The sequence below is a fragment of the Podarcis bocagei genome, assembly GCF_964188305.1.
Source record: "Podarcis bocagei genome assembly, chromosome: 9".
In the NCBI taxonomy this organism is placed as follows: Eukaryota; Metazoa; Chordata; class Lepidosauria; order Squamata; family Lacertidae; genus Podarcis; species Podarcis bocagei.
Window position 1 is genome coordinate 11,163,800 of NC_138134.1, and position 25,620 is coordinate 11,189,419.

General features: G+C 43.1%; 1 protein-coding gene across 6 annotated transcripts in view; it reads right to left on the reverse strand.

The window, feature by feature from the left end:
* The window catches only part of PPARGC1A (PPARG coactivator 1 alpha), a 673,798-nt gene that overhangs the window by 107,297 nt on the left and 540,881 nt on the right, over window positions 1-25,620 (reverse strand). The window contains exon 1 of one of the 6 annotated variants that reach the window (XM_081207652.1): window positions 7,875-8,064. The exons of 4 other annotated variants lie outside the window; for them this stretch is intronic. In XM_081207652.1, the coding sequence (XP_081063778.1) occupies window positions 7,875-7,922 (48 nt within the window). In that variant the 5' untranslated portion in view covers window positions 7,923-8,064. Of the gene's footprint in view, window positions 1-7,646; window positions 7,763-7,874; window positions 8,065-25,620 lie in introns of those variants that run through there. One more of the 6 variants, XM_081207653.1, reaches the window with a different exon arrangement.

The following is a 25,620-nucleotide window of genomic DNA, read 5'->3' on the forward strand; positions in this document are numbered from 1 at the left end:
GGAGAAAGGCTGACCTTTGCCTTCTAAACCACCCTCCTGCGCTGGGAACAGCCACTGTCTTTTTATTCACAGCCCCCAAAGTGCAGAAGTCATTTAAAAAGCAAAGAGGGGAGGCCACGATTTCTGATCTCTCAGTTAAGCCAGAATGAGGCATTATTAGAAGATGCATGGCAAAAACCGAAGACAGTAAACCCGTGCCTCTCTCCCTCGGTAACTTCTAGTTTATTTTTAAGGTATAATATTGCACGCTGACAGGGCCATGCTCCGGATGTTGGCTCAGAGGTAAGCCCCATGGAATTCAGTTGGACTTACCTAGGAGTAAACATGCAAGTAGATGAATTATGAGGTTCCCCACCCCTATACAGTGGTACCTCATGTTACAGACGCTTCAGGTTACAGATGCTTCAGGTTACAGACTCCGCTAACCAAGAAATAGTACCTCGGGTTAAGAACTTTGCTTCAGGATGAGAAGAGAAATTGCATGGCGGCAGCAGCAAGAGGCCCCATTAGCTAAAGTGGTACCTCAGGTTAAGAACGGACCTCCAGAAGAAATGAAGTTCTTAACCCAAGGTACCACTGTACAAGGAAGCCAACGAAGAGAGCAAGGAGCTCGCTGTCACGCATTTGTTCCTCTTTAAACTACCGTATTTTTTGCTCTATAAGACTCACTTTTCCCCTCCTAAAAAGTAAGGGGAAATGTGTGTGCGTCTTATGGAGCGAATGCAGGCTGCGCAGCTATCACAGAAGCCAGAACAGCAAGAGGGATTACTGCTTTCACTGCGCAGCGATCCCTCTTGCTGTTCTGGCTCCTGAGATTCAGAATATTTTTTTTCTTGTTTTCTTCCTCCAAAAACTAGGTGCGTCTTGTGGTCTGGTGAGTCTTATAAAGTTAAAAATACAGTACATATCCACCAGGAAAGGAGGGGAGGTCTGGGACCGCCATTTCCCGCAGCAGACATGCCATTCCAGCAAGCTCTGGACTTAGCATAAGGAAGGCCCAGAATCCACAGCCGAAACTACGATGCAAAAAATCAGCAGGAAAGACAGCAACATGAAATTACACATCTCTGTTGGCCCCACACACATCAACCTGCCAAATGGTTCCAGAATTATTAGCCGTAACAAAACTCTGGGTAAACTACTATAAGCTAAGCTACAACAGCCTCATAATAAGCAGATTTTGAAATATTTCTCATGACACACAAAAAAACCCAGGCACCTGCCAAGTAATGACCAAATATCTATAAATGTCACATTCCATTTATGGAGTCTCCCAATCTATAGCTTCACTTTCCGGCTAGGAACACAGTCTCAGACCATATTTCTGTTGGCTAGCATCTTGCCATTCACAGGCCAAACTTGACAGCGCCACTAATTGGCTTTTCATAGCTTATCCTCAGCCAGAGATAGGAAAGATATAGCCTCATCTTCACAACAGTCTTGGGAGGTAGGTAAAAGCTCTTCCTTGTGGACTGAGAACCAGAATAGGGCAATTGCAATGAGACTAATAAGGCTACCCCCAAGCATGGGAGATGGCAACCCAACTCTGCCTTGTCCATCTGCAAGCATGCAAACAAGGGTGACCCCTTTCCCCTCCATTATTTGAACTCCTACCTCTACTAGGATCCACACCCATTGCACATCATTGATTTGCCTCTTTCCTTCTACTTCTTCACACTAAGTCTAGAGAGTATCTACATCCAGGATTATTAAAATGCAGATGGGGAGCTATTTAGGGAGGCCTATGTGTGCACCCCATACTCACATAATCAACCACAAAAAGTTTTCTAAAATGCACCACTTTTTCTGAAATTTTGATCATGGATATACCCATGAGTGGGATGCGGGTGGTGCTGTGGGTTAAACCACAGAGCATAGGACTTGCTGATCAGAAGGTCGGCGGTTCGAATCCCCACGACAGGGTGAGCTCCCGTTGCTCGGTCCCTGCTCCTGCCAACCTAGCAGTTCGAAAGCACGTCAAAGTGCAAGTAGATAAATAGGTACCGCTCCGGCGGGAAGGTAAATGGTGTTTCTGTGCGCTGCTCTGGTTCTCCAGAAGTGGCTTAGTCATGCTGGCCACATGACCTGGAAGCTCCCTCAGCCAATAAAGCGAGATGAGCGCCGCAACCCCAGAGTCGGTCACGACTGGACCTAATGGTCAGGGGTCCCTTTACCTTTTTATATCCATAAGTACATTTGCTGTGAACTGCATTTGCCCCTTTGCTCCCCCAAAAAATATGAACTGGCTTCTTGTGATGTGGTAAGGGACAACGTATGGGTTGCAAACAGCTTCATCAACAACCCTTACCATCTCAAGCAATCATTTTTGTTGCTTTGGTAATCCAGCTAGTCCTGGCCAGGACTGAGTAGTTATGTGTCCTGGCAATGATAAGAAGAACACCAGGGTTTCCTAGGCAGGATAAGATCCTGTGGCATGTATCCCATTTGTCCAATAGCTGGGCCAGCCAATCATGCAATGCCTGTGTCATACATAACTTGAAGTGGTGCTGGCTATCTGGTGGTTGCTCCCACAACACTCCCAGCAATGTATGCATCTTCTGTTAAATGAACATGGTGCCATTATTTACCATACAAGGGAAAGCACCGCCACTGGAGGCTAGTGTAGTTGTCACTGTATGTTCACTCCAGTCTTAGTGGGTGACAGTTGCAAATGTCACTAGGACTGTGCAGGAGCAACCATGAGATGACAGTAGCACAACTTCTGCAAGTGTCTTATACATGGAGTCAAAAGCCTGTGTTTGAGAAAAGGGTGTTTAATGTTACCTAGCCCATAGCTCGGTTGTAGTGTGTATGTGCTGCATACATTCCCTGACATAAAGAGTCCACAGAGCTAGGAAATACCTCCGACTGAGACCTGGTGAGGAGCCACCGAACTGAACAGGCAAGAAGAAGCAAGGTGGACCAGTGACAGCTCAATGTAAGGCATACGTACGATTTCATTGATTCAATTGTTTTTGTTTCTACATATTGATAGTTTATGCTGAAATCTACCCCGGGATCATGGATTGATTTCACTACCCATGAAACTCATTCTTGTTCTGAGAACATATTGCTGAACAGTTAAAGCTCCGTTTTACAGAGATGCTTGAACGTGCAATTGTATTTTTAAAAAATCTTATCACTTCCATTCTGATCTTGCAGGAATTGACATTTGGCTCTGGCAAGTTTTGCTAGGTAACTGTTACATATGGAGAATCATTGCAAAGCAAACCTCGTACTAATACTACAGCACATTCCACTAATACCTTTAGGCAGCATATATTTCCGTAGATGTCTCAGCATCATTTAATTTAGATATCAGGCTAACTGAAGATACATGTCTTTTTACAACGTATCCACAACTGTACAGCAGTCACAATGTGGGTAAGTAAGGCTACAGCTACAGCCTTGTGAAAATTTGTTTTTAACAAACACAAATCCTACAGAGTTTAATGGCACAAAACTAAACATGGTGCTGAACTTTGCAACTGAACTAATTGTGACTCAAAAGTGCTTACTTTTGCTGCATAGTGTCCATAGTATATCTTCAGCTTTTATTTTATTTTTTTCTGCATAAGCAAGCCAGAACTCCCCTGTGTTGGCACCCATATGAATTAGCAATTATGTTGTTAAAAGGTGACAAAATGTAGTCAGTTTAACAATGAAGGTTTCCAGCCTCCCACCTTCCATTCCCTGGATTTATCTGAGTCAAATGCAGCAGCCAAAACCCCCCGCGAAAAATGCACATGGATTTCAGATGCCACGGCCTGTCAATCACCCTCAAAGATGGTATAGTTTCCCTTATTTATAATCTTGCTCGAATGAGGTCAATTAAGGTGAATGTATCAGTAACCTCAAAGCACCCTTCCCCCAGCAAACACAGGAATTCAATGTCTGTCGTGTCACACTTCAACAGCTAAGTGCAGGTTTCTTGCTAAAGTTGGACTTCAGAAAAATAAACTTCCTGAAACATTTGACAGGCAGTCCCTGAAAGAGCATCTCCAGCACTGCATATTCTGTCTTTACGTGTGACAACCTAATTGCAAGGCATGCTTCGGAATAGAGAAACAGGGTCAACAGACTTGGAGCAGCTGGGAAAAGGCTACAATTTACCATTCCACTTTCACTGGTCAAGCAGGACGATGCAGGGAATCAGACAATAGGTGCATAGAAAGGGAAACTTAAGGGCTGGAAGGAGAGTCTCTGTTCTTTATTACTATTCTTTGAAACGAGTACAAAGCTGCAACAGCTCAAGGCCTACCTGAGTTATACATACACATATGTAGTATATGGCAAACTTGAAGAAAAGATGGAAGGGAACACACAAAGAAAACTGCATAGCAAGAGTGGTAATGAAAACTGTTTTCCCACCCTTAGGGGAAAAATAAAAGGCTTCCCCACCCTCTATGTTTCCAGTCCTAAAGTTGGCAAATGTTATAATGCAGAAATGACCTTTTCTTGATGCTCAAATGAAATCTGTGATCTCATTAAAGGATAATCTAGGTCTTTGCCTGAAAAGGTAGATTCTCAGCATCATCCCCCAGGTTTGTGTTGTGGAGGTCAGTGGCTCAAAACTGATGCCACAGACTTCCAAGGTGCCGTGCTGATCGCTTTACTACTTTTCATTTGTAAAAATAGATTCTCATTCTCTCGCCATCCCTCTGCACTGTCTAGTTAAAACTGGATGGGTTCTCTCCATAGGTACACATTTTTCAAAAAGGCCTGCCTGCAGTGGCCATTTTGAAGCAATATAAGAAATAACTGTTCTATTTGGGGCAGGGGGTTTAAAAACAAAGAAAGTCTTCTCTTCGCAGTTTTCATTTCTCTCTAATGACTGGAGTGTCACTTTTTTTAAAACCAAATGGAATATCTGAAGTGAAGCACGCTGACTCTTGCCAATGTTGACCTGATAATAAAATCAATGCTTCTGGATATGGAACCACACTTCTAATCTGAGAGGCATTAGTAGCAAGTGTTCCTGTTATTAATTTATATTTGGCCTTTGAATGATGCCAGGTTTAACACTCCGAGTCCTGTAACTGTCCTCATCTGACTGTCCTCGTCGCAGATATCTGGCGTTTGTCTATACATCTCTAACAGGTGCACCTTGCAAGCAATGTCTCTCCACCCCCCACCCCCCTTTTTTAAAAGCACAGCCAACAGCTTATGGCAGTTATTACACAACTATACCCTTAGTTCTGTAATAAGCTTTAAGAGGATAAAGCAGTCACTAAACACAAAGGCTAATTATTGTGCCTTTCTTTCGCCCCCAGATCATTCTCACCCAACCCTCCAAACGCTTAGTTAAAGAGCAAACAATAAATTAGCTTAACTGCATCAATGATAATGAATCATCATAATTAAGCATCATTCTCCGTTAACCTTTTTGGAGGCTCGTGTGCTTTTCGAAGGTAATTTTTAAAACTAAATGATGGCCAGTGTGTGAGGGTAGGGGGAGGGCTGGATGTGTGCCATTTAAATTGCATTAGTGAAAACAATAATCTGTATTTAACAAGGTTGTTAAAGAGAGTCGAGGGAGGGAGAGGGAGGCGAGAGAGAGAGAGATGATCCCAAACACGGACAATATGCTTAAAGCAAACATAACACCATGTGCCTCCTCTTTATCAATCTTTGCAGCCTCGTCGTACATTACCTTCATTAAACAGAGAAACGCTGTGGGACGCTGATCAGTTACTGTGATGTACAGGCCTTTATGAAGGAGCAGGGAATCTCCTTGTTATGAACAAGGGGATCTCAAGTATTTTATATCAGAAGTGAATTTGGAGGGCCTCAAAAAAAGGGGGGGAGAGAGCTGCCTATCGTACTTGATGCTGGTCGTACTTTAAGAGGAAAGGCGATTCCCCAGAGGAGCAGGAACAGCTTATAGCCAGTAACCAAACTGTCAGCACATAGGGTCAAAGCTCATGCCACTTTGAAAGATGGAACTAAGAAGCCACCTTATCTGTGATACAACTGACACAGATCCCTTCCTCTAAACAAGTAAAAACAACAAGAAGAAGAACCCAAACCCAAAAGCAAATAAACGGCTCATTGGCATAAATTATATTTTCTTGTTACCAGCCTGAAATTCCTGCAGGAACCCTGGTGATTAAAATAGATCATCACCATTTCCACAGACATTGGTTCCTCAAATAAGCTCCTAGCAGCGTTAGGAATAATGCATGATGGAAAAAACGAAGCCACGGCAGCCGAGACCCGTGCAACAAAAACCAAGACGGCAGTCTATGATTCTAATCCACTGGATGCTTCCAGCTGCTCAGAAACAAATCAGGACTTCTGGAGCCAGCAAGTCACTCGCTTACCACTTTGACTCATAATAGCTACAGGACATATGAATTATCCATATCTCTTCCACTTTACTGAGTCAAAACAAGAGATGAAAAATTACGATATGCAAACAGAAGTCGGCAGATGCAAATATTTTAAACATGATTTTTGATGATGATAATTAACAATAATAATGGGAATATGCTATTAGATTTGCTTCCTGCCCGGAATACATTGTTAAAGGATTGTACCCAATAATATGTGCCCATGCACTAAAACAACATCTTCAGGGTTTTTTTAAAAAAAGGAAGGGGGTTGCGGAGAAGGGAATCACCAGTAGCTTTCTCTCCTGCCAAAGGAAGCATTTGAGGCTGGAATCCTGTGCACACTTAGTTATAAGTAATCCCCATTAAAAGATTGAATGGAGATGCATAAGGAACGGCCTGTAAAAGTAGCTATCATTTGAGGCTTCTGTTTTGGGATAACCAGGGAGGGGGAAAGTTTTCCCTAAGTTGCAGGAACTTTCAGACGCTACACCATTTCGAACTCGGATATTTATTTTGGTTTGGTTTTCCTGATTGCAAGCATTAAGACACCCTCAAGCCTCTGTTCCTACACTCCAGAGACTCCCAATGGGCTGCTTATTTTCTTCCCCACCCCTGCCTCCATTCCCCCCTCCCCTTTATGAATTGTAGCCAGCAGAAGCTGCAGGTTTGATGTATTGCCATCTATTTTTACTCAAGCAGCGGAGGCAGCAGCAGCAGCACCACGAGATCCTGCATAAACTCTATTCTCACGCTCCATCCTGTTGTCTCAGCGGCACAGAACCGAAGGAAGAGGGCTCCTTAGCCCAAGCAATCCAGCAGAAGCGACAGGGCATCTCTTCCCAAAAATCACAGCGCAGAAGCCACATTCCCACAACACAGCAACCGATACGCAGCCCGTCTCGCTCCACGCACAAGCATCTCTGCTCTGCAGCCCATAACCCCATCTAAAATAAAACTACTTTTTTTCTTTTTGCAAGTTTTAAAAGGCGAACGACAGCATTTCATCTGCCTCACGCACACAGAAAAAGAGGCAGTTTTTCCCCCAAGCCAGATGCCACTAAATGCCAATGGAAAGACTTCAGACATCGATTCATATCAATATCTCTGTGCATAAATATTGCATATGACTGGAAAGGGAGCCAAAGGCACATAAAAATAGTTTCCAACTGCAGGAGATCCCGATGACAGGAGCCAGTTGCCTTTCTTTCTTTCTTTTTTTTAATTTGCTCAAGGAACCGGAGCGTAATCTTAAAATAGAAAGCCGGCGGGGTGGGGTGGGGGTGGGAAGGTGGAGAGAAAAGAGAAACTTACAGGATTAAAGATAAGATGCAGCCTCGCTTCCATTCCAAAAGGGTTCTTTCTTCTAGCTACTTTCCGGCAAGGGAGGGGTGGGCAAGATTCAAAGCAACACAAGCGAAAAATAAAAAGGGAGGGGGGAGGGGAAAGGAAGAACAGGATACAAGGAAACAAGCCCTCCAGCTGGGTGAATTTGCACGCAAAAAAAGGAGAGAGAGAGAGACCGTCCCCCAAAAAGCTCACCTCGATGTCACTCCAAACAGAGTCCTGATTACACATGTCCCACGCCATCCAGCTCCTGAATGACGGCAGCAAAGCTTTGAAACTACAATCCACAGCCAGCGCGAGAGAGAGAGAAAGAGAGGGGGAGAGAGCAAATATACTCGCGCGCAGCCAAGCAGCCCCTTACTGAGAGTGAACCGAAGGCACCTGTCTTACTACTGTTCCAGTCACATGACAAAGCTATTAAAAAGTAGGCTGGCCTGTCACTCACCCAGCCGCTTGCTCTTGTGCCGCTGTGTGCTAAAGCCAAGTGACGTCACGCTCAGAGGCAGACCCAGGCTGGAGCCGAGTCAAGCCCGGTCCACGCGCGCGGGCGCGCACACACACGCGCGCATCTTTCCCAGGCGAAAACATGGGAATCGATTTATTTTTTTTAAGCAGGTTCCCTCCCGCGCCACACCTCCAGAACTCTGCCGTGCCCAGATCCAATAAACTCAATCCATTTGCAAGGGGCTTTACAAAAATAAAATTAAAATCCTTTCTCTTATTGCGTTCACCCATCTTTTTTTCGTTTCCAAACCAAGGCAAACGGAGCAAAAGGCTGTTGGTTTTCGAAGTTTGGAAGGAGGCAGAAATAGGAGCCTTGATTTGGAGGCCGCTTGCCTCTTAAAAGACTAAACTTTTAAAGAGGTGAAGGTTGGTGCTGATTTGCAGGGCTTTGGTTTTGCAGGGCTTTGGTTTTGTGCAGGGAAAGGGAAGAAGAAACTGTAGCAGCAACTGCGTCGGGAGTATTCTCTTTCCAACCGGATACCTCAAGCAGAAAGCTCTAGTCTTGAGCATGTTTAGGGAAACCCAACTCCCACAAAAGCTTACTCTCACACAGTGACTGTTTGTCCCATTGGTCAGATAAACTGCAATCATACATGGAAACTCCATTTAACCATCACAGCTAACAGCTACTGATAGCCATATATCCTCTATGACTCACTCAGTCGCTCTGAACCTCCTAAGCATGATTTAAAGAAAGAAAAAACCCCATTGCCATATCAATATTTATAAAACAACTTTTTCAACATTTGTGCTATGTTAAATTGCACAGGCTGAATTAGCTGAAAGGAAAAAAATCAGCCCCGGAACCGTTGCGTGTCTGTTTTATACTCCTCAAAAGCAATGTTGTGATACACAACTACCATACTGGGTTGCTGCTGTGGTTTGTAACCTAAACAACTCAAATTCCTGTTTCCACATTTCCATGATCGGGAGAGGTTCTCCAGTGTTGCCTTGGGGCATATTTTTGTATAAACCAAATTGCACATTAACCCTGTTGCTGGCCTAGGCTATGCGTTTTCTTGGGAGGGCACAAAACATACTCCCAGATGGCAACTCCAAAGACTGTTTTCCCTTTCCAGACTTTTACAGGTGCATCTGTTTTATGACAACACAACGGAACGAACTCACAACAAACCCAGCACACCTTTCCCACAACAGGAAAAACAGGACTGCCCCCTCCACCTGAGTCTTAAATTTCTTTTCTTTTCTTTCTGTGTTTTTTTTAAGATTAAAAGCTGTACTTTTAATTAGCCGTGTGCCAAAGTCTCTCACACAAATTCTAAATGCGAGATCAGTCATGCTGTGCTACTAGTTAGAGTCACACTACCATAATGGATCATGCCTCTTTGTTATGAAATATTCATTTGGGTTGTCATTTGCAAATTTGAGTATTCTAAATGCTAAATGAATACAATTATTATCCAGAGACAGAATTGAATTGACAGACAGGAAGCGGCGATTCTTGAAACAGTCATTTTCTCCCAGATTCTACGTCCATTCAAAATATGAATCAAGCTGCAAGTAAATGTTTAACTATTTCTTGCCTTTCTCACCCGTTAAGGCTACTTTGCTGGCAAATGTAGAAAGGAAGTTAGGCAATGTAAAAAACCTATTGCTTTTGTTTTACATAGCAAACTCCCACTCCCCCAACCCCCTAAATGATAAAAAGGGTACAGACCCAATGAAGTCTATGGACTTCAGTAGTAACTCATGTCCACTATTTTCAATGAGTCTTCTCTGAATAAAACTAAGTTGCGTATCACCCACAGATTGCATTTTACTCATTTCTTTAAAGCAAAATGTACCGTGAATTCAAAGAAGCCATTCATAAAAGATTGGATGGTAAGATTTTGCTCTTCTCATGAAGAGAGAGAAAACAACAGAGTGAATTTCTTCCAAATTATATGCTAATTTAATGGAGAAAAATGACAGCAAATTATTGGGACTAGGGGCAAAGGTTATTTACCTCTGCCCTTAGAAAACTCATCTGTGAAGTACGACGGCTGACTGGCAGAAATGGAGTAGATTTGTATTAATCAGTGGATCCAGTCTTGATGAAATAGTCTTCTGCTATACCTACTTATAATTGCGTTCACTGACTGTACCAAATCCATCACTTTTATGTTTATGTTCCATTCACACCTTTTATAGAATCATATTTATACTGCAACATCTTAGACTGCAGAGGGAAGGAGAAGCATATTTCAACCTGCCCGCGTTGTTTGTATTTTCTACAATTCCATTTCACTGCTTTTCTGTCAAATTAGCAAGTTAACTGACAAATAGATAACTACAAACTTAAGCAGCGGTTCAGAAACGATGGGGGGGCGACGTTCCTGGCGCATGCATTTCAAAGTCTTCCTACGCGGAACAACGGTTGAAAGTATTAGGGAATTTTTCTACTGAGACAGGCCTACAGAACTGCATTTACAACAGAACTGACATCAAACAGTACCTTATACCTCTAGAAATATCGGCGGACTCACTCCAGCAAGGGTTTCCAATAGGAAGGCTGCCCCTTCCTCCCCCGGTTTTTAACAACTGCCTGGCTCAGAAGTGATTACTATAAATAGCTTCATTAGGGAGTTTCTATCACACTTCCTAAACGTAGTTTGCAACACTCGTAGATCTAATAATAAAAAGCAGGAAGGAATGGAGGAAATGAGAGAAAAAAGTGGTGCCAGTGGTGCACAGCCCACAACAGCTCACATCGCTCAGTTGGTTAGAGCATGGGGCTGATAACGCCAAGGTAATAGGTTCGATTCCCGTATGGGACAGCTGCATATTCCTGCTTTTCAAGGGGTTGGATTAGATGATCTGCAGGGTCCCCTGCAACTCCGCAATTCTATGATCAACAGTTTCTCCAGTTAGAAAATGTGCTTATTCCCCCAAAAGGTTAGTCTCTCTCACACACCCTATTCTAACCACTACAGCGCTGTAGCTCTTCTCTGGGGTGAATCTCATTTATGTATTTTTAAGCTGCCTTTCGGGATTAGTTACCGCCCCTGCCCCCCAGGCAGTTTGCAATTAGTCGATAAAACAATCAGTTTACAACTTATTAAAAACAGCAAAACGATAAAACATCAACACAGCAGCAGCGAACAAAACGATCAGGGGCAGATAGAATCACATTAAAAACATTACGTTTTGATATGAAAGTTCAGTACGTATGTGGTTTATATTATATTGGTGATGGCCCATTCACACATACAAACCATTGCTTGATCTTGACTCACAGAGTGATGAAAATGCATGTGAGGAAAACCTGATGTACAGTGGTACCTCAGGTTACAAACACTTCAGGTTACAAATGCTTCAGGTTACGGACTCCTCTAACCCGGAAGTAGTACCTCGGGTTAAGAACTTTGCTTCAGGATGAGAACAGAAATCGTGCGGTGGCAGCAGGAGCCCCCATTATCTAAAGTGGTACCTCAGGTTAAGAACAGTTTCAGGTTAAGAACGGACCTCCAAAATGAATTAAGTTCTCAACCAGAGGTACCACTGTACAAACAAGAATATACAGGTTACCCCTCCCCCTAAAAAGGAGTAAGAATGTCAATTTATGGAAGTAGCAGAATGCTTGCCTAGGGGAGATCTACCTAGAGATTAGGAGTCTTCACTTTTAGGTGGGTGGTATTAAAACATTGCTGCAAATTAAATATAAAGTTAAATGCAGGCAGCATATAACTTCTTATAACACGGATGCTCCTCTGCTGCTTACTTCAAGAGTAACTGCCTCCCTAGTTCAGAACTTTCAAAAGGGAAGTTGTTTGTAATGCTGAATTATTTCCAGTTCCAAGGCAAATTTCTGCAGCCTCGCCTCTCTGTCCCCACTTCCCAGCCTCTGCAGTTGGGCTCTTTTTTCCCACTAGGTTTTTCAATAAATAAAAATATCCTGCCAATAATCTGTACAGCATTTATACAGGGATAGCTGAACGTTTTTGGAAGCGTCCAAACACTTGTGATACCAGTGAGGAAGAAGTATATAGAGTAATTTATGTGTCAGGAAAAGAAGGCTTATTGTGCACCTCTGCTTTTCCACTCCACATTGCAGTGCCCTTGAAGAAACCATTAGGCACTACTTCCTTTCAGATAGCAGCTTCTTCACCACTAATGTAAAAGACTATGAAAATTAACTGAGCATCATTTAACTACACTGCAGTACATTATGTACTTGTTCTTCAACTGTCCATGAGGTGGAACTGTTGCTTTTATGGAACTCTGCAATATGATAGGCGATCTGATTAAAAGAACAGTAAAGGGAATTTCCATACTTGTAAAAGATCCAACTAACGGGACAGTTGCTCTTTTAATTTACCTCTGCCTTTCCTTTCCCTGCTAGACAGTAAGTTTTCAGGTGGGGGCATGGATTTTAAAAACAACTTTGTGCAGTGCCTAGCTACTATAGGAACTTAGCAAATAATGGGAGAAGAACCATTTTTATCCCATTTATTAAGCAGATTCCTGATTAAATCACTGCAGCTTACTCCTTCCCATGCTTTATTTGACAGGGAAGGGATCTTGCCATGCTCACATGACTCACAGGCTAGTGTGGAAATATCCACTGCTGTCTTTTCCATCCAGCTGAGGTCAATTTCTCTCTAGTTCCTGTTTCTCCAGCCAATGCCAGCATATCTCCCACATGCAGGGACCTTAAAATTCACTATAGTTACAAAACTGGTGATTGCATTATGGAGGCAATGATTTTTGAGTTTCATGTCGAGTACACACTGCAACACAGTACAGAGTCAAGAATGCATTTGCTCCCCCCCCCCCCGATGATCTTTATTGAATTTTTAATTACATACAATACATAAAGGTAAAGGGACCCCTGACCATTAGGTCCAGTCGCGGGCAACTCTGGGGTTGCAGCACTCATCTCGCTTTATTGGCCGAGGGAGCCGGCGTACAGCTTCCGGGTCATGTGGCCAGCATGACCAAGCTGCTTCTGGCGAACCAGAGCAGCACATGGAAACGCCGTTTACCTTCCCACTGGAGCAGTACCTATTTATCTACTTGCACTTTGATGGGCTTTCGAACTGCTAGGTTGGCAGGAGCAGGGACCGAGCAGCGGGAGCTCACCCCGTCATGGGGATTCAAACCGCCGACCTTCTGATCAGCAAGCCCTAGGCTCTGTGGTTTAACCCCCAGCGCCACTATACATACACGTACATTATGTTTCACATTTGTTCTTGCTCTTCCGAGCTGACTTCCCTCCTTCCTCCTTCCGGCTTTTTTATGTTGTCTTTAACTTTTTGCATTGTCTCTGTCCATTTTATATATAATTGTTCTTCTTCAATTTTTCCCCATAAAATGTCTGTAAACAAATAAATCTTTCTATATATACAATTCTTGTTGTCTGTCTATATTCATTTACAAATATTGCTCAACCATAGTCCTAAGATACATTTTCAATTCATTTTGATATTATTATCCAATACATTTCTTGTGTTTCCCGTTATGAGGTTTATTTTAATTCTACTGGGTTCCCTACTCCACATCGTCTTCTCTCTCTATATAACATAAATTTTCCCCATTCCTTTTGATATGTTTCATCACCCTGAATGCATTTGCAGTGGTAAAGAATTCCAGCTTCCATTTTTTAAAAAATGAATAGAGATGATAGATAGATAGATAGATAGATAGATAGACAGATGATAGATAGATAGATAGATAGATAGATAGATAGATAGATAGATGATAGATAGATAGATAGATAGATGATGATAGATAGATAGATAGATGATAGATAGATAGATAGATAGATAGATGATAGATGATAGATAGATGATAGATGATAGATGATAGATGATAGATAGATAGATAGATACATAGATAGATGATAGATAGATAGATAGATAGATAGATAGATATAGATAGATAGATGATAGATAGATAGATGATAGATGATAGATAGATAGATGATAGATAGATAGATAGATAGATAGATGATAGATAGATGATAGATAAAAGCAAGTTTCCCATCCTCATTGAAAAAAGTTTGAAGAAAGTTTGAAAACGTGGGGACAGTAATTACTGACATCACTTAGAGCCAAGAGATAAGGCTCTGCTCTTATGAGTAAAGGGCAGCAGAACTTTACCGAAAAGCTGGGTTAGCACAAATGGATGCCCTATATGCACTATATTTACTGTATCAATTTTTTATTAGAAAATGCAATGCTCCTCTCTTGTCTTTTTCATGTCTCAGTTTTCTGCTCAGACCTTCTGTTGTGATGCATTACTACCCCTGTCCCTGAGCTCTTCCCCCTGCACCCCACATCCCAGTCAGGCACAACCAGTCACTATACCTCCTCTGGCCAAACCACTATCTTTGCACTCCCTCACACTCACGCAAAACATGAGCCTGTGCTTTGCAGTGCTGGCCAGGCATGTGGGCTGAGTTGCATAAAGCTGCCTGCACAGTCTGTCAGCTTTGGAGAAGCAAAACGCTGCTGGCTGCCTCCTCCCTACACCAGTATCTCAAGCTGTAACATAAACCAAGCAGTTTGAGTAGCAGACTACAGATGCGACTCATATCCTTCCTGTGGTAAGGCAGTCAGAACCGTACGCAGTAGTCTGGCTACACCTGTTATGTACTGAAGTTCTCACCCTGGGCCAGCAGGGGGATACTGTAGATAGTTTTCTCTCAGGTCCACATATGCAAATAAGGGATTGAAAGTGACGTTCAGTGATTGGATAGTTACAGAAAGTTGTTACAGTTGCGTTGTACTGGAGCTCTATATAAGCAGGCTGGCAGAACCCTTCAGTTCAGTTCTGTTCTGGCCTGTGAATAAACAAGAGCTGTTTGAAGAATCGCTGTGTCGTCTGATATGTTCACCCACAACTTAACAACACCATAGATTTGTATATGAGCATCATGATATTTGCAGAATTCACCCTTTCATAACTGCCATACACGGGGTTGACATTTTCATCAAGCTATTCTGCACGACTCCAAGATCTCTTTGATGACCAGTCACCAATGGTTCAGAGCCTGTTTGCAGGCATTTGAAGGAAAGGCTTTTTGCCCCAGACTGCATCACTTTGCACTTGCTAGCACTGCCATTTAAACACCCATCCACCCAGTTATGGCAGGCAGGAGCTACCTGTTGCCGAAGCCTTACTGATTCTTCTTCAGCAAGACTTAGTCTTCTACATACTTGGAGAATTTGTCTTTTCCCTGCTGTTTTCTACAAGTTTTCCAAGAAGAATATCAAGCTAACTGCCTGTAATTTCTTTCTTTTAATCATTTTTATTGATTTTCCAATAAAAAACATCCAATTAATATAGCCAATCATAATACTCCAACTAAAATAAAAAACTAAAATAAAAAAGACCAAATTATAGTCCAAATGATAATTATTAATTTTTCAGAGCTCCCCACGGTCTGGATTTCTGAAGCATATCTCCACATCTCAGTCCTGCCTCTCCTAGTTGTTTCCATATTTTCCACATCTCAATTTTGATGCTTTATAATTCTCCGTCCCTGAGTCCACGATTCTCAATCATGTCAAACATCATATACTTTCATTCGTCAAATACAGCTTTATTAGTATATATTTTCCAACTGCCTTTTTTATCAGCGCAGCTTCCTCTGACTCCATTCCAATCCGGGACGTTGTCCAAGTCTGTTATCTGAAGTTTAATGGCACAGCAACTCCCAATCATTAACTGTCCAAACTGATCTGCAATTTCTTGCATCCCCCTGGATCTCTCTTTAAAAATCGGTGTTACATTGGTACTGTCCAATCCTTAGGAATGGAATCTGATCTTAGGGATAAGTTATATATTTTTGCTAGAAGATCAGCAATTTCACATTAGAATTTTAAAGAACCGTTGAATGGCTGCCACCTGGACCTGGTAATTAGTTTGTTGTTAATTTATCCATAAGGCCTAGAACGTGGTCTCTCGTCACTACTATTTGCTTCAGTTCCTCAAATCCCCTTACTGAGAAAGTTCAAGCACAGAGATCTGTCCTACATGTTCCACAGTGAAGACAGATGCAAATAATTAATTTATCAGATCTGTGATCTCATTCTCCTCCTTTAACACACCTTCTTCTTCCTTGTCATCCAAAGGTCCAATTTCCTCCCTAGCTGGTTTCCTGCTTCAAATGTAGTTAAAAGAGTTTCTTATTGTTGGTCTTAAAAAGCAGAGACATCACCTTGACAACAAAGGCCCGTATAGTAAAAGCTATGGTTTTCCCAGTAGTGATGTATGGAAGTGAGAGCTGGACCATAAAGAAGGCTGATCGCCGAAGAATTGATGCTTTGGAATTATGGTGCTGGAAGAGACTCTTGAGAGTCCCATGGACTGCAAGAAGATCAAACCTATCCATTCTGAAGGAAATCAGCCCTGAGTGCTCACTGGAAGGACAGATCCTGAAGCTGAGGCTCCAATACTTTGACCACCTCCTGAGAAGAGAAGACTCCCTGGAAAAGACCCTGATGTTGGGAAAGATGGAGGGCACAAGGAGAAGGGGATGACAGAGGATGAGATGGTTGGACAGTGTTCTCAAAGCTACAAACATGAGTTTGACCAAACTGCGGGAGGCAGTGGAAGACAGAAGCGGCTGGCGTGCTCTGCTCCATGGGGTCACAAAGAGTCGGACACGACTAAACGACTAAACAACAACAATTGTTGGTCTTCATGTTTAAAGTGATATGCCCCTCATTTTTTCCTGCATCCCTTATTGTTTTTGCCAATGTTATTTTTATTTTTCCAAAATTTGTGTTCCTTTTTGTTCTCCTCATTTGGAGAAGACTTTCATTTTCCAAAAGAGGCCTTTTTGTCTCTAATAGCTTCCCTGACTCCGCTTGTTAACCTTTCCTGATCGGCGGTATACATTCGAGCTGAGCTTCCATTACCGTGGTTTTGAATAACCCTCCAGCATTCTGGAGAGATTTGACCTCTTGACTTTCCCTTTCAACTTCCTTTCTGCAAAATCCCCCACATTTTTTAAGTTTCATCTTCTGAAGTCAAACGTGGCAGTTTTTGACTTCCTTGGCAATTGTTCACTTAAGTATATCTTGAAGCCAACAACACAGTCTTTCCAACTGGTTCAAGAAAACTTTAAGTCTTGCATCACATCCTAGGTGACACTTAGGATTACGTCCAGACTCACTTCCCCTCATGTCCAGTCTTTGACCAGTAGTTCTAGGAAACAGTCATTTTAGTGTATCAAGAAATTTTACCTCTTTTCCAGCTCACTCATCTTGGCTTCAAGGCTTTGAGCATTCACATATACAGTAAAAGTTTATACACAGTGCCTCTCCACATATGTTTGTTTTCCTCTATGGCACTAGGAATTGCCACCATGTCCCACTGTAGTTTCACTACCTAGTTGTAGCCTGTGCCCATCTGTACAACCGTGAATATTTTCATGCTCATCTCTTAGAGATGATTTGCCCCAAACTAGATGCCCCTCGGCTCTTGTTAGCTTTTCCTGCCAATCAATTTCAAAGCTGCTCTGTCATCTTTTGAATTTTAATGGCAATCTGGTTCCATTCTACTGGTATTTCAGAGAAAGCTACTGAAAACGTCCAGTCTTTCAGCTTCATATCTAGCCATCTTTCGTTTGCTTTCTGGACTTCAGGTCTACATTTTCCAATGCCATTGATGCCAACAAGTATAGAAATCAATTACTCAAGTAATCCTTGTTACCCCCCTTGGTTTTAATGCAGTGTTTTTGCTTGCTTGCTAGTTGCTTTGGGTTGATAAAGCAATTAACACATTTAATAAATAATACTAATAATCTAAATGTGACCATTCACAACAGAAAACACTTGTAATTCACTATGCTATAAGCAACGTCACTAACTGAAGACCTAAAGAATACTTCAATGGTTTTTCAAATGTTCCTACTGATGGAATATTTGCTAACATCAGGAATGCCTTGAGGCTATAACCACCACCATTTCCACTTCCCCCAACTGCTGGTGTTTAGGGTATTAAGTAGATATTCAGCAAATGAAAGTTTACCCCATTCTGGTGAGAACTGTACCTGTTAGATTTCTGAAAGCCCCACAGTTAGTTTGTTAAAGCCCCACGGCTGCTATCACAAAACAGATGAGAAAACTACTCAATACATATTGCTTCCTCCTTACACACCTTTTTGCTCTCTAGGGCTATGGCTTTCTAATTTCAAACTGTAGCCCATGGAAATTTTGAATTTGTTTTGTAATGTGGTCAAGTGCCATTCTGTACAACTCTTTGAAGGGTTGTCTGGTCCGAGTCCAATTTTAAGATATAGAACCACAGTAATAAGAGGCTTGAAGCTGGCCATTAGCAGACACACATGGGTCATCCAATCACAGTGTTCCCCACTATAGCGAAATGGGCAGTATTTTTAAATTAAATTACAGCAATCGTTTCTAGATGTGCATCTATACATAGAAATTAGTGCATGCACATTTTATGCAGAGCTGTGTCCATCATTTGCCCTCCTTTTTGGCAAAGTGTAGGTGGTCCTCTACCGTTTTGTGTTCATGCTTTGCAAAAAATGCAGGTTAAAAATCTGCAGGGCATTGAGAGGGATACATGGGCTAGGCTCCCATGAACTTCCATGGGAATATCCAAGGAATTGGGCATGCCTAATGGGAATTTCACTTCTGTTCTTGGACAACAGGTACCAGCTAAACAGTTTTTGAAACTCTTGTTAGCACAAGTGGTTTGCCATATAGCATGGGGGCAACAGAGAGCTGTGATAGTCAAGTAACAAGCTCAAAGCCTCCTTGGGTGCAAGGAACTGGATCTGTGATACTTTAGATCCTGGCCAATATCAGTTAGGTAAAGGTAAAGGGACCCCTGACCATTAGGTCCAGTCGTGACCGACTCTGGGGTTGCGGCGCTCATCTCGCTATATTGGCCGAGGGAGCTGGCGTACAGCTTCCAGGTCATGTGGCCAGCATGACTAAGCTGCATCTGGCGAACCAGAGCAGCGCACGGAAACGCCATTTACCTTCCTGCTGGAGTGGTACCTATTTATCTACTTGCACTTTGACGTGCTTTCGAACTGCTAGGTTGGCAGGAGCAGGGACTGAGCAACGGGAGCTCACCCCGTCGCGGGGATTCAAACCGCCGACCTTCTGATCGGCAAGTCCTAGGCTCTGTGGTTTAACCCACAGCACCACACTTACTAAAATGATATTGGTTTTCATGAAAGCACTGTTTAATGCTTCCTCCTGCCTTTATATTTCAGGCATTTACTACCATAATATAGATTAGAAGAAATACTGGAACAAATTGAAAGTTATTCTTTGTTTCCATTAAAAAACCATCACATTCAATTTAACACCTTTAGAGTGTTTATATAATAGCCTGGCATTCATTTAATTCAATTGGTTTGACTTCCTCAACATTGTCGAGAAAAGGAGCTTGATTAGGTATCATTGATTAAGAAAGCTGAAATTGGCATTTTCTTAAAAACCAGACTTTCCATGATCAAAGTGCACTTTTATTCTCCTAGACGTCCAACCATGGAGAAAGCAAAAATGATAGAAAGATGAGAAAGTAAAATGAAATCAACACCAAATCAGTACATGAATGGTCACATGGTAAGTATCTATGCATTGTGACCCTAAGTAATCTGAATTCAGTAGTAAGTGTTCATTGGCAGGACTCTCAGTGAGGTTTCCTATCCATTCCTTATTTCAAGGTTACCAAATAAGGAACGGTTCCTTGAAACAGGAACAGGTTGTAAATCTATTCCCAAATCAGAGTGGATAAGGCTGCTACATTGGGCTGGACAATGTTGTTTTCAATATTGTCTGCGTGCCAGCAGAACAGACTTCCAGTTGCACGATGGGGCTTCACTTTCCCCTTGCAACCCTCTTCCCACTCTCGAGATCTAATCTGGAAAGTTGAGGGACCCAGATTCCAGGAATGCTTGAGGAGCTGGAGAGGGATGGAAACAAAGGTGAAGTTCCATTGTGCAAGTGGAAGTCTCTCGTTTTATGGAGAATGAGCATTCACCCTTACTTGCTTGTCGCCGTTTAGTCGTGTCCGACTCTTCGTGACCCCATGGACCAGAGCATGCCAGGCACTCCTGTCTTCCACTGCCTCCCACAGTTTGGTCAAACTCATGCTGGTAGCTTCGAGAACACTGTCCAACCATCTCGTCCTCTGTCGTCCCCTTCTCCTTGTGCCCTCCATCTTTCCCAACATCAGGGTCTTTTCCAGGGAGTCTTCTCTTCTCATGAGGTGGCCAAAATATTGGAGCCTCAGCTTCAGGATCTGTCCTTCCAGTGAGCACTCAGGGCTGATTTCCTTCAGAATGGATAGGTTTGATCTTCTTGCAGTCCATGGGACTCTCAAGAGTCTCCTCCAGCACCAGAATTCAAAAGCATCAATTCTTCGGCGATCAGCCTTCTTCTCACTTCCATAAATCGCTACTGGGAAAGCCATAGCTTTTACTATAAGGACCTTTGTTGGCAAGGTGATGTCTCTACTTTTTAAGATGCTGTCTAGGTGTGTCATTGCTTTTCTCCCAAGAAGCAGGCGTCTTTTAATTTCGTGGCTGCTGTCACCATCTGCAGTGATCATGGAGCCCAAGAAAGTAAAATCTCTCACTGCCTCCATTTCTTCCCCTTCTATTTGCCAGGAGGTGATGGGACCAGTGGCCATGATCTTCGTTTTTTTGATGTTGAGATTCAGACCATATTTTGTGCTCTTCTCTTTCATCCTCAGTAAAAGGTTCTGGGTGTTTAATCATTCCACGCTTTTCAATGCTTTCCCTCCCATCACTTTACTAACCACAAAAGTATGTTTCTTTTTTAAAAAAGTGGATTTATTATGCTAGGGTGACAGAGCTCTTTAATCCACTTTAATTGCACAAACCTAAATTTTATACTATTTGCTTGAATCCATCCTGCAAAATCCTTGCAGTCTTGAGACACATGTAAGCACCTCGTTAAGGCGCATACTTCATCTCTCAGCAAGCATAAGATATATGAAACAGCATGATGGCTTGGAATCATCAACCTGCACAGAACCTTCAGAGTGGGTCTTGTTATTTTCTAAAGAATTCATTGTGGTGGTTGTTTTTCTAAATGTGTTTTGGTCCATCCCTTAATATAAAAAATGTAATCTTCCTATTATTGTTATTAATAAACAGTATTAAAACTTGCATTTGCAGCCTACAATGTTACATGGATACACATTAATATTTGCTCATCATATTTTGCCAACACATGGTCTCCTGCTTTTAAGTTTCCTATAAATAGGAGAGAAAGCTAAGCTTTCAGGTTTGTATATTTGATCTTCTCTTAATCCATGTAGAAGTGACTCTCTTTTATTTTCTGTTACCTAGTAAAAGAATAATCTGATTGAAAGAGGATCAGGCAAGAGAGGGATTGTCATATTATATTAGTTATTTACAACAGTTTTTAGGGCTGCAACTTTTTTTGTGCGTGTCTTCTTCCATTTTCGTTTCAAACAACAGCCAAACACAGGGAACTTCCAGACAGTCACTAATTTTAAGTGGGATTCAGTCACATACTGGCAAGTTCAGAGTGCGGAATTTAAATTGATAGGGAACTCCTGCGCAAAAAAATCTGCTTCCCCAAAAGATCAGACTTTTTGGAATAAAGACACTGATAGCAAAACACCCTGGGAAACATAACAATGTATCAACCACCTAGCCTTCCTGCAAACAGAAAGAGTGGTCATTATTTATTATCATTATTTATTGAATTAATATACCGCCCTATACCCAGAGGTAATAGCCAACAGCATCTAATCTCCCTACTCAATAAAGAGGTTGTCTGGAAGCACACGCAGAAATCTGAGCAATTGAAGCTTTTTTGTGGACAGTCGGAGTCCCTCCAACCCCCAGACGACCCCCGAACGGAATAATGACTCGAGACAATGTGCTATGGGATTAAAATTGGCCACAACTTTATTAGGTTTCAGATGTAGGGAGACCTTGGCTCAGGCATTGGGTGTTTATCCTTCCCAGTCCCCAGCCAGGGATCTGGGGGACATCAGGGCTATCCAGAATGTGAGGGGATTGGGTTGGCTCTGGAGAACATACGTTCAAGCAGAGAGCCCGCCCCCTGTTTTGCGCTGTTGGAGGGGAGAGCAATGACAACCTCTCGGCGTATGGCCAATGCCTCCCCTCAAGACCCCTTTAACGGGGAGCCCTGAGATCACTGCTGCAAGGGGTGTGTGGGTCACTGCTTCACACCCTCCCCCCATTTAAGGAAGATAGACTAAAGGATTCCGCCCAAGGCCTGAAACCACCAAAGTTGTGACGTTTTGCTACGGGGAAGGCAAAACCTGCCAATGCAGGAAAATTTCTTCTGGCCCTTCAACAGTGACCCTGACGTAGCAGCGCCCGCGTACCTGTGGAGAAGAGGTTCACCTGCAAGAGAAGACTTAACAGAGGGAGGGCAGGGTGGGAGAAGCTCTGGAGCCAACTGACGCTTCGCAGGTAAGATTCACCTTCCGTTGAGTGGGCAGGGTGGTCCCTCCCCTTACCTGGCCGATCCCCTGGCAACGCCTCCCCAGGTGGGATTGGGTGATTGGCTGAGGTAGGCAGAGACCTCCAGGTATCCAGCCCAGGGAGGGTGAAGCCAGCCCGTACTACTGGGAGCCACACTGGGATCTGGGGGGCTGCGCGCGACCATGCAAAAGGCGCCCCCCATTTGATGTGGGGAGCGGTCATTCCTGGCATGCTGGAGTATTCACAAAACCCCCCTGTGTTTTGCTGAAATGGGGGAAGCAGGGAATTGGAGCACATCACATTCCCAGTTCTCCAAAGTACGTTTTTAGAGGTCTGAGAACATCATGTCTGAACCAACCCAAGAAGATTATACAGTGGTACCTCGGGTTAAGTACTTAATTTGTTCTGGAGGTCTGTTCTTAACCTGAAACTGTTCTTAACCAGAAGCCCCACTTTAGCTAATGGGGCTCCTGCTGCCGCTGCGCTGCTGCTGCACAATTTCTGTACTCATCCTGAAGCAAAGTTCTTAACCCGAGGTACTATTTCTGGGTTAGCGGAGTCTGTAACCTGAAGCGTCTGTAACCTGAAGCGTATGTAACCCGAGGTACCACTGTATTTGAGCAAGGGAGAGCAATGACTAATCATCGTTCCATTCTAGCCCTGTTTAGTAGAACTGCTGCCGACTTGTTGTTCACTACAACATCTTTGTCCCTCCATTCTACCCTCTGAAGCAGCAATAAAAAGTGCTGCCAAAAGAGCACTACAACAAAGCTCTCTGACTGTCTGTAGCTGCCGCCGGAGCCAATAATCACTATAACCAACTGGAGGATGCAAAATCTCCTTCACAGGTTCTTCTGCAAGCTGCCACCAAGGAATAAATCACATCTGGTCTCATTATCACCTGTTGGGGAGGAAATGATCAGTATGAAAACATCCACTTCAGCTACCCTGATTTTATTACCAGGATACATTTTCTCCAACAGAACCTTTCAAGGTAGAGTATGGGTGCAACAAAAGCTATTGGGAAAAGGAGATCACAAAGGAATCACATTATTTCACCATTATACGCAATGTGGCCGATGGTATATAGTCAGCAACGCGGTACTGAAATTTAAGCACTATATCCCTTAAATGATACCATTTATTTTAAACACACCCTGTATGGTAACTCCCACCTGAACAAAGTGCCTTTGAATAAAGGAACAGAGGGGAAAGACAATAGGCAACTGTATTGCCTGGGAGAATTTCATTTTAAATGAACTAGTGGTAGCCGACAGCCAGCCTTAGCAAAGCATTTCTCATCTTCAAACAAAATCTGCCCATTGATAGATCTTCACTTTATTTGAATCAGCCTGTTCTCTTTTGAACTTGGCCCCTGTGCTTGGCTTTTCTCATATTAAAGCAGTCTGATGCATGACATAAATTTTCTGTTTACAAGAAAGAGGCCCATTTTTGTCTAAGATCTTTGACTGACTTGTATTCTCCGGGTAGCCAAATGAACAGCAAGCAGCTTTTTTAAAAAATGCAATAAAATATTCCAAATAGCATAAGGCTTTTCCAAACTTTAAGTGCAATCTACTGGGATGTTCTACTGACACTGAAATAATAGGGATTATGTTGGGCTCCTGCCAAATTTCCAGTCACGTTGGTGAGGTTGGCATAGGAGGACTTTTTAGTGTATTGTGCCCTGTTTGAATCAAAACTTAAGCCCTGGAATGCTGAGGTGGAATAATGGATATTTTGTTTGGTGGGGTTTAGGTAAAGGTAAAGAGACCCCTGACCATTAGGTCCAGTCGTGGCCGACTCTGGGGTTGCGGCGCTCATCTTGCTTTACTGGCTGAGGGAGCCAGCGTACAGCTTCCGGGTCATGTGGCCAGCATGACTAAGCCACTTCTGGTGAACCAGAGCAGCACACGGAAACGGCGTTTACCTTCCCGCCGGAGTAGTACCTATTTATCTACTTGCACTTTGATGTGCTTTCGAACTGCTAGGTTGGTAGGAGCAGGGACCGAGCAACAGGAGCTCACCCCGTCGTGGGGATTTGAACCACTGACCTTCTGATCAGCAAGTCCTAGGCTCTGTGGTTTAACCCACAGCGCCACCCGTGTCCCTTTTAAATTTACAATAAGGGTTGCTTGTTAAGGAGTGGGGAAATGGACATTTAGCAGTGGCAGGAACCAATCTGCTGCCAGCAGTTGGGAACCAGTGGCAGGGTCCAGTTTGCCACAGAGACCTGGTCACTTTAAACCAGGGGTAGGCAACCTAAGGCCCGGGGGCCGGATGCGGCCCAATCGCCTTATTAATCTGGCCCACAGACGGTCCAGGAATCAGTGTGTTTTTACATGAGTAGAATGTGTCCTTTTATTTAAAATGTATCTCTGGGTTATTTGTGGGGCATAGGAATTCATTCATTATTATTTTTCCAAAATATAGTCCGGCCCACCACATGGTTTGAGGAACAGTGGACTGGCCCACAGCTGAAAAAGTTTGCTGACCCCTGGCTTAAACCTTACCTCACCTGCGGTCTTTCCCTTGCAAATTCCTCTTCCCTACAGGAGGTTCTGGAGATGTTTACCCTGACACAGGAAAAAAGTCACTGAGGCAAGAGCCAGTGTGGTGTAGTGGTTAAGAGCTGTGGACTCGTAATCTGGTGAACTGGGTTCGATTCCCCGCTCCTCCACATGCAGCTGCTGGGTGACCTTGGGCCAGTCACACTTCTCTGAAGTCTCTCAGCCTCACTCACCTCACAGAGTGTTTGTTGTGGGGGAGGAAGGGAAAGGAGATTGTTAGCTGCTTTGAGACTCCGTAGGGTAGTGATAAAGCAGGATATCAAATCCAAATCCAAACTCTTAAGAGGGGTGCATGGAAAAAGTTAAGCAACCATCAGTCTCATGGCCCCCACCCACTGCTTCTTTCCTGCAAATCAAGCCACCATTTTGCAAACATATTTACACACCAAGGTCTGTTGCTGAACAGCTAGTTCACCCTAGGACA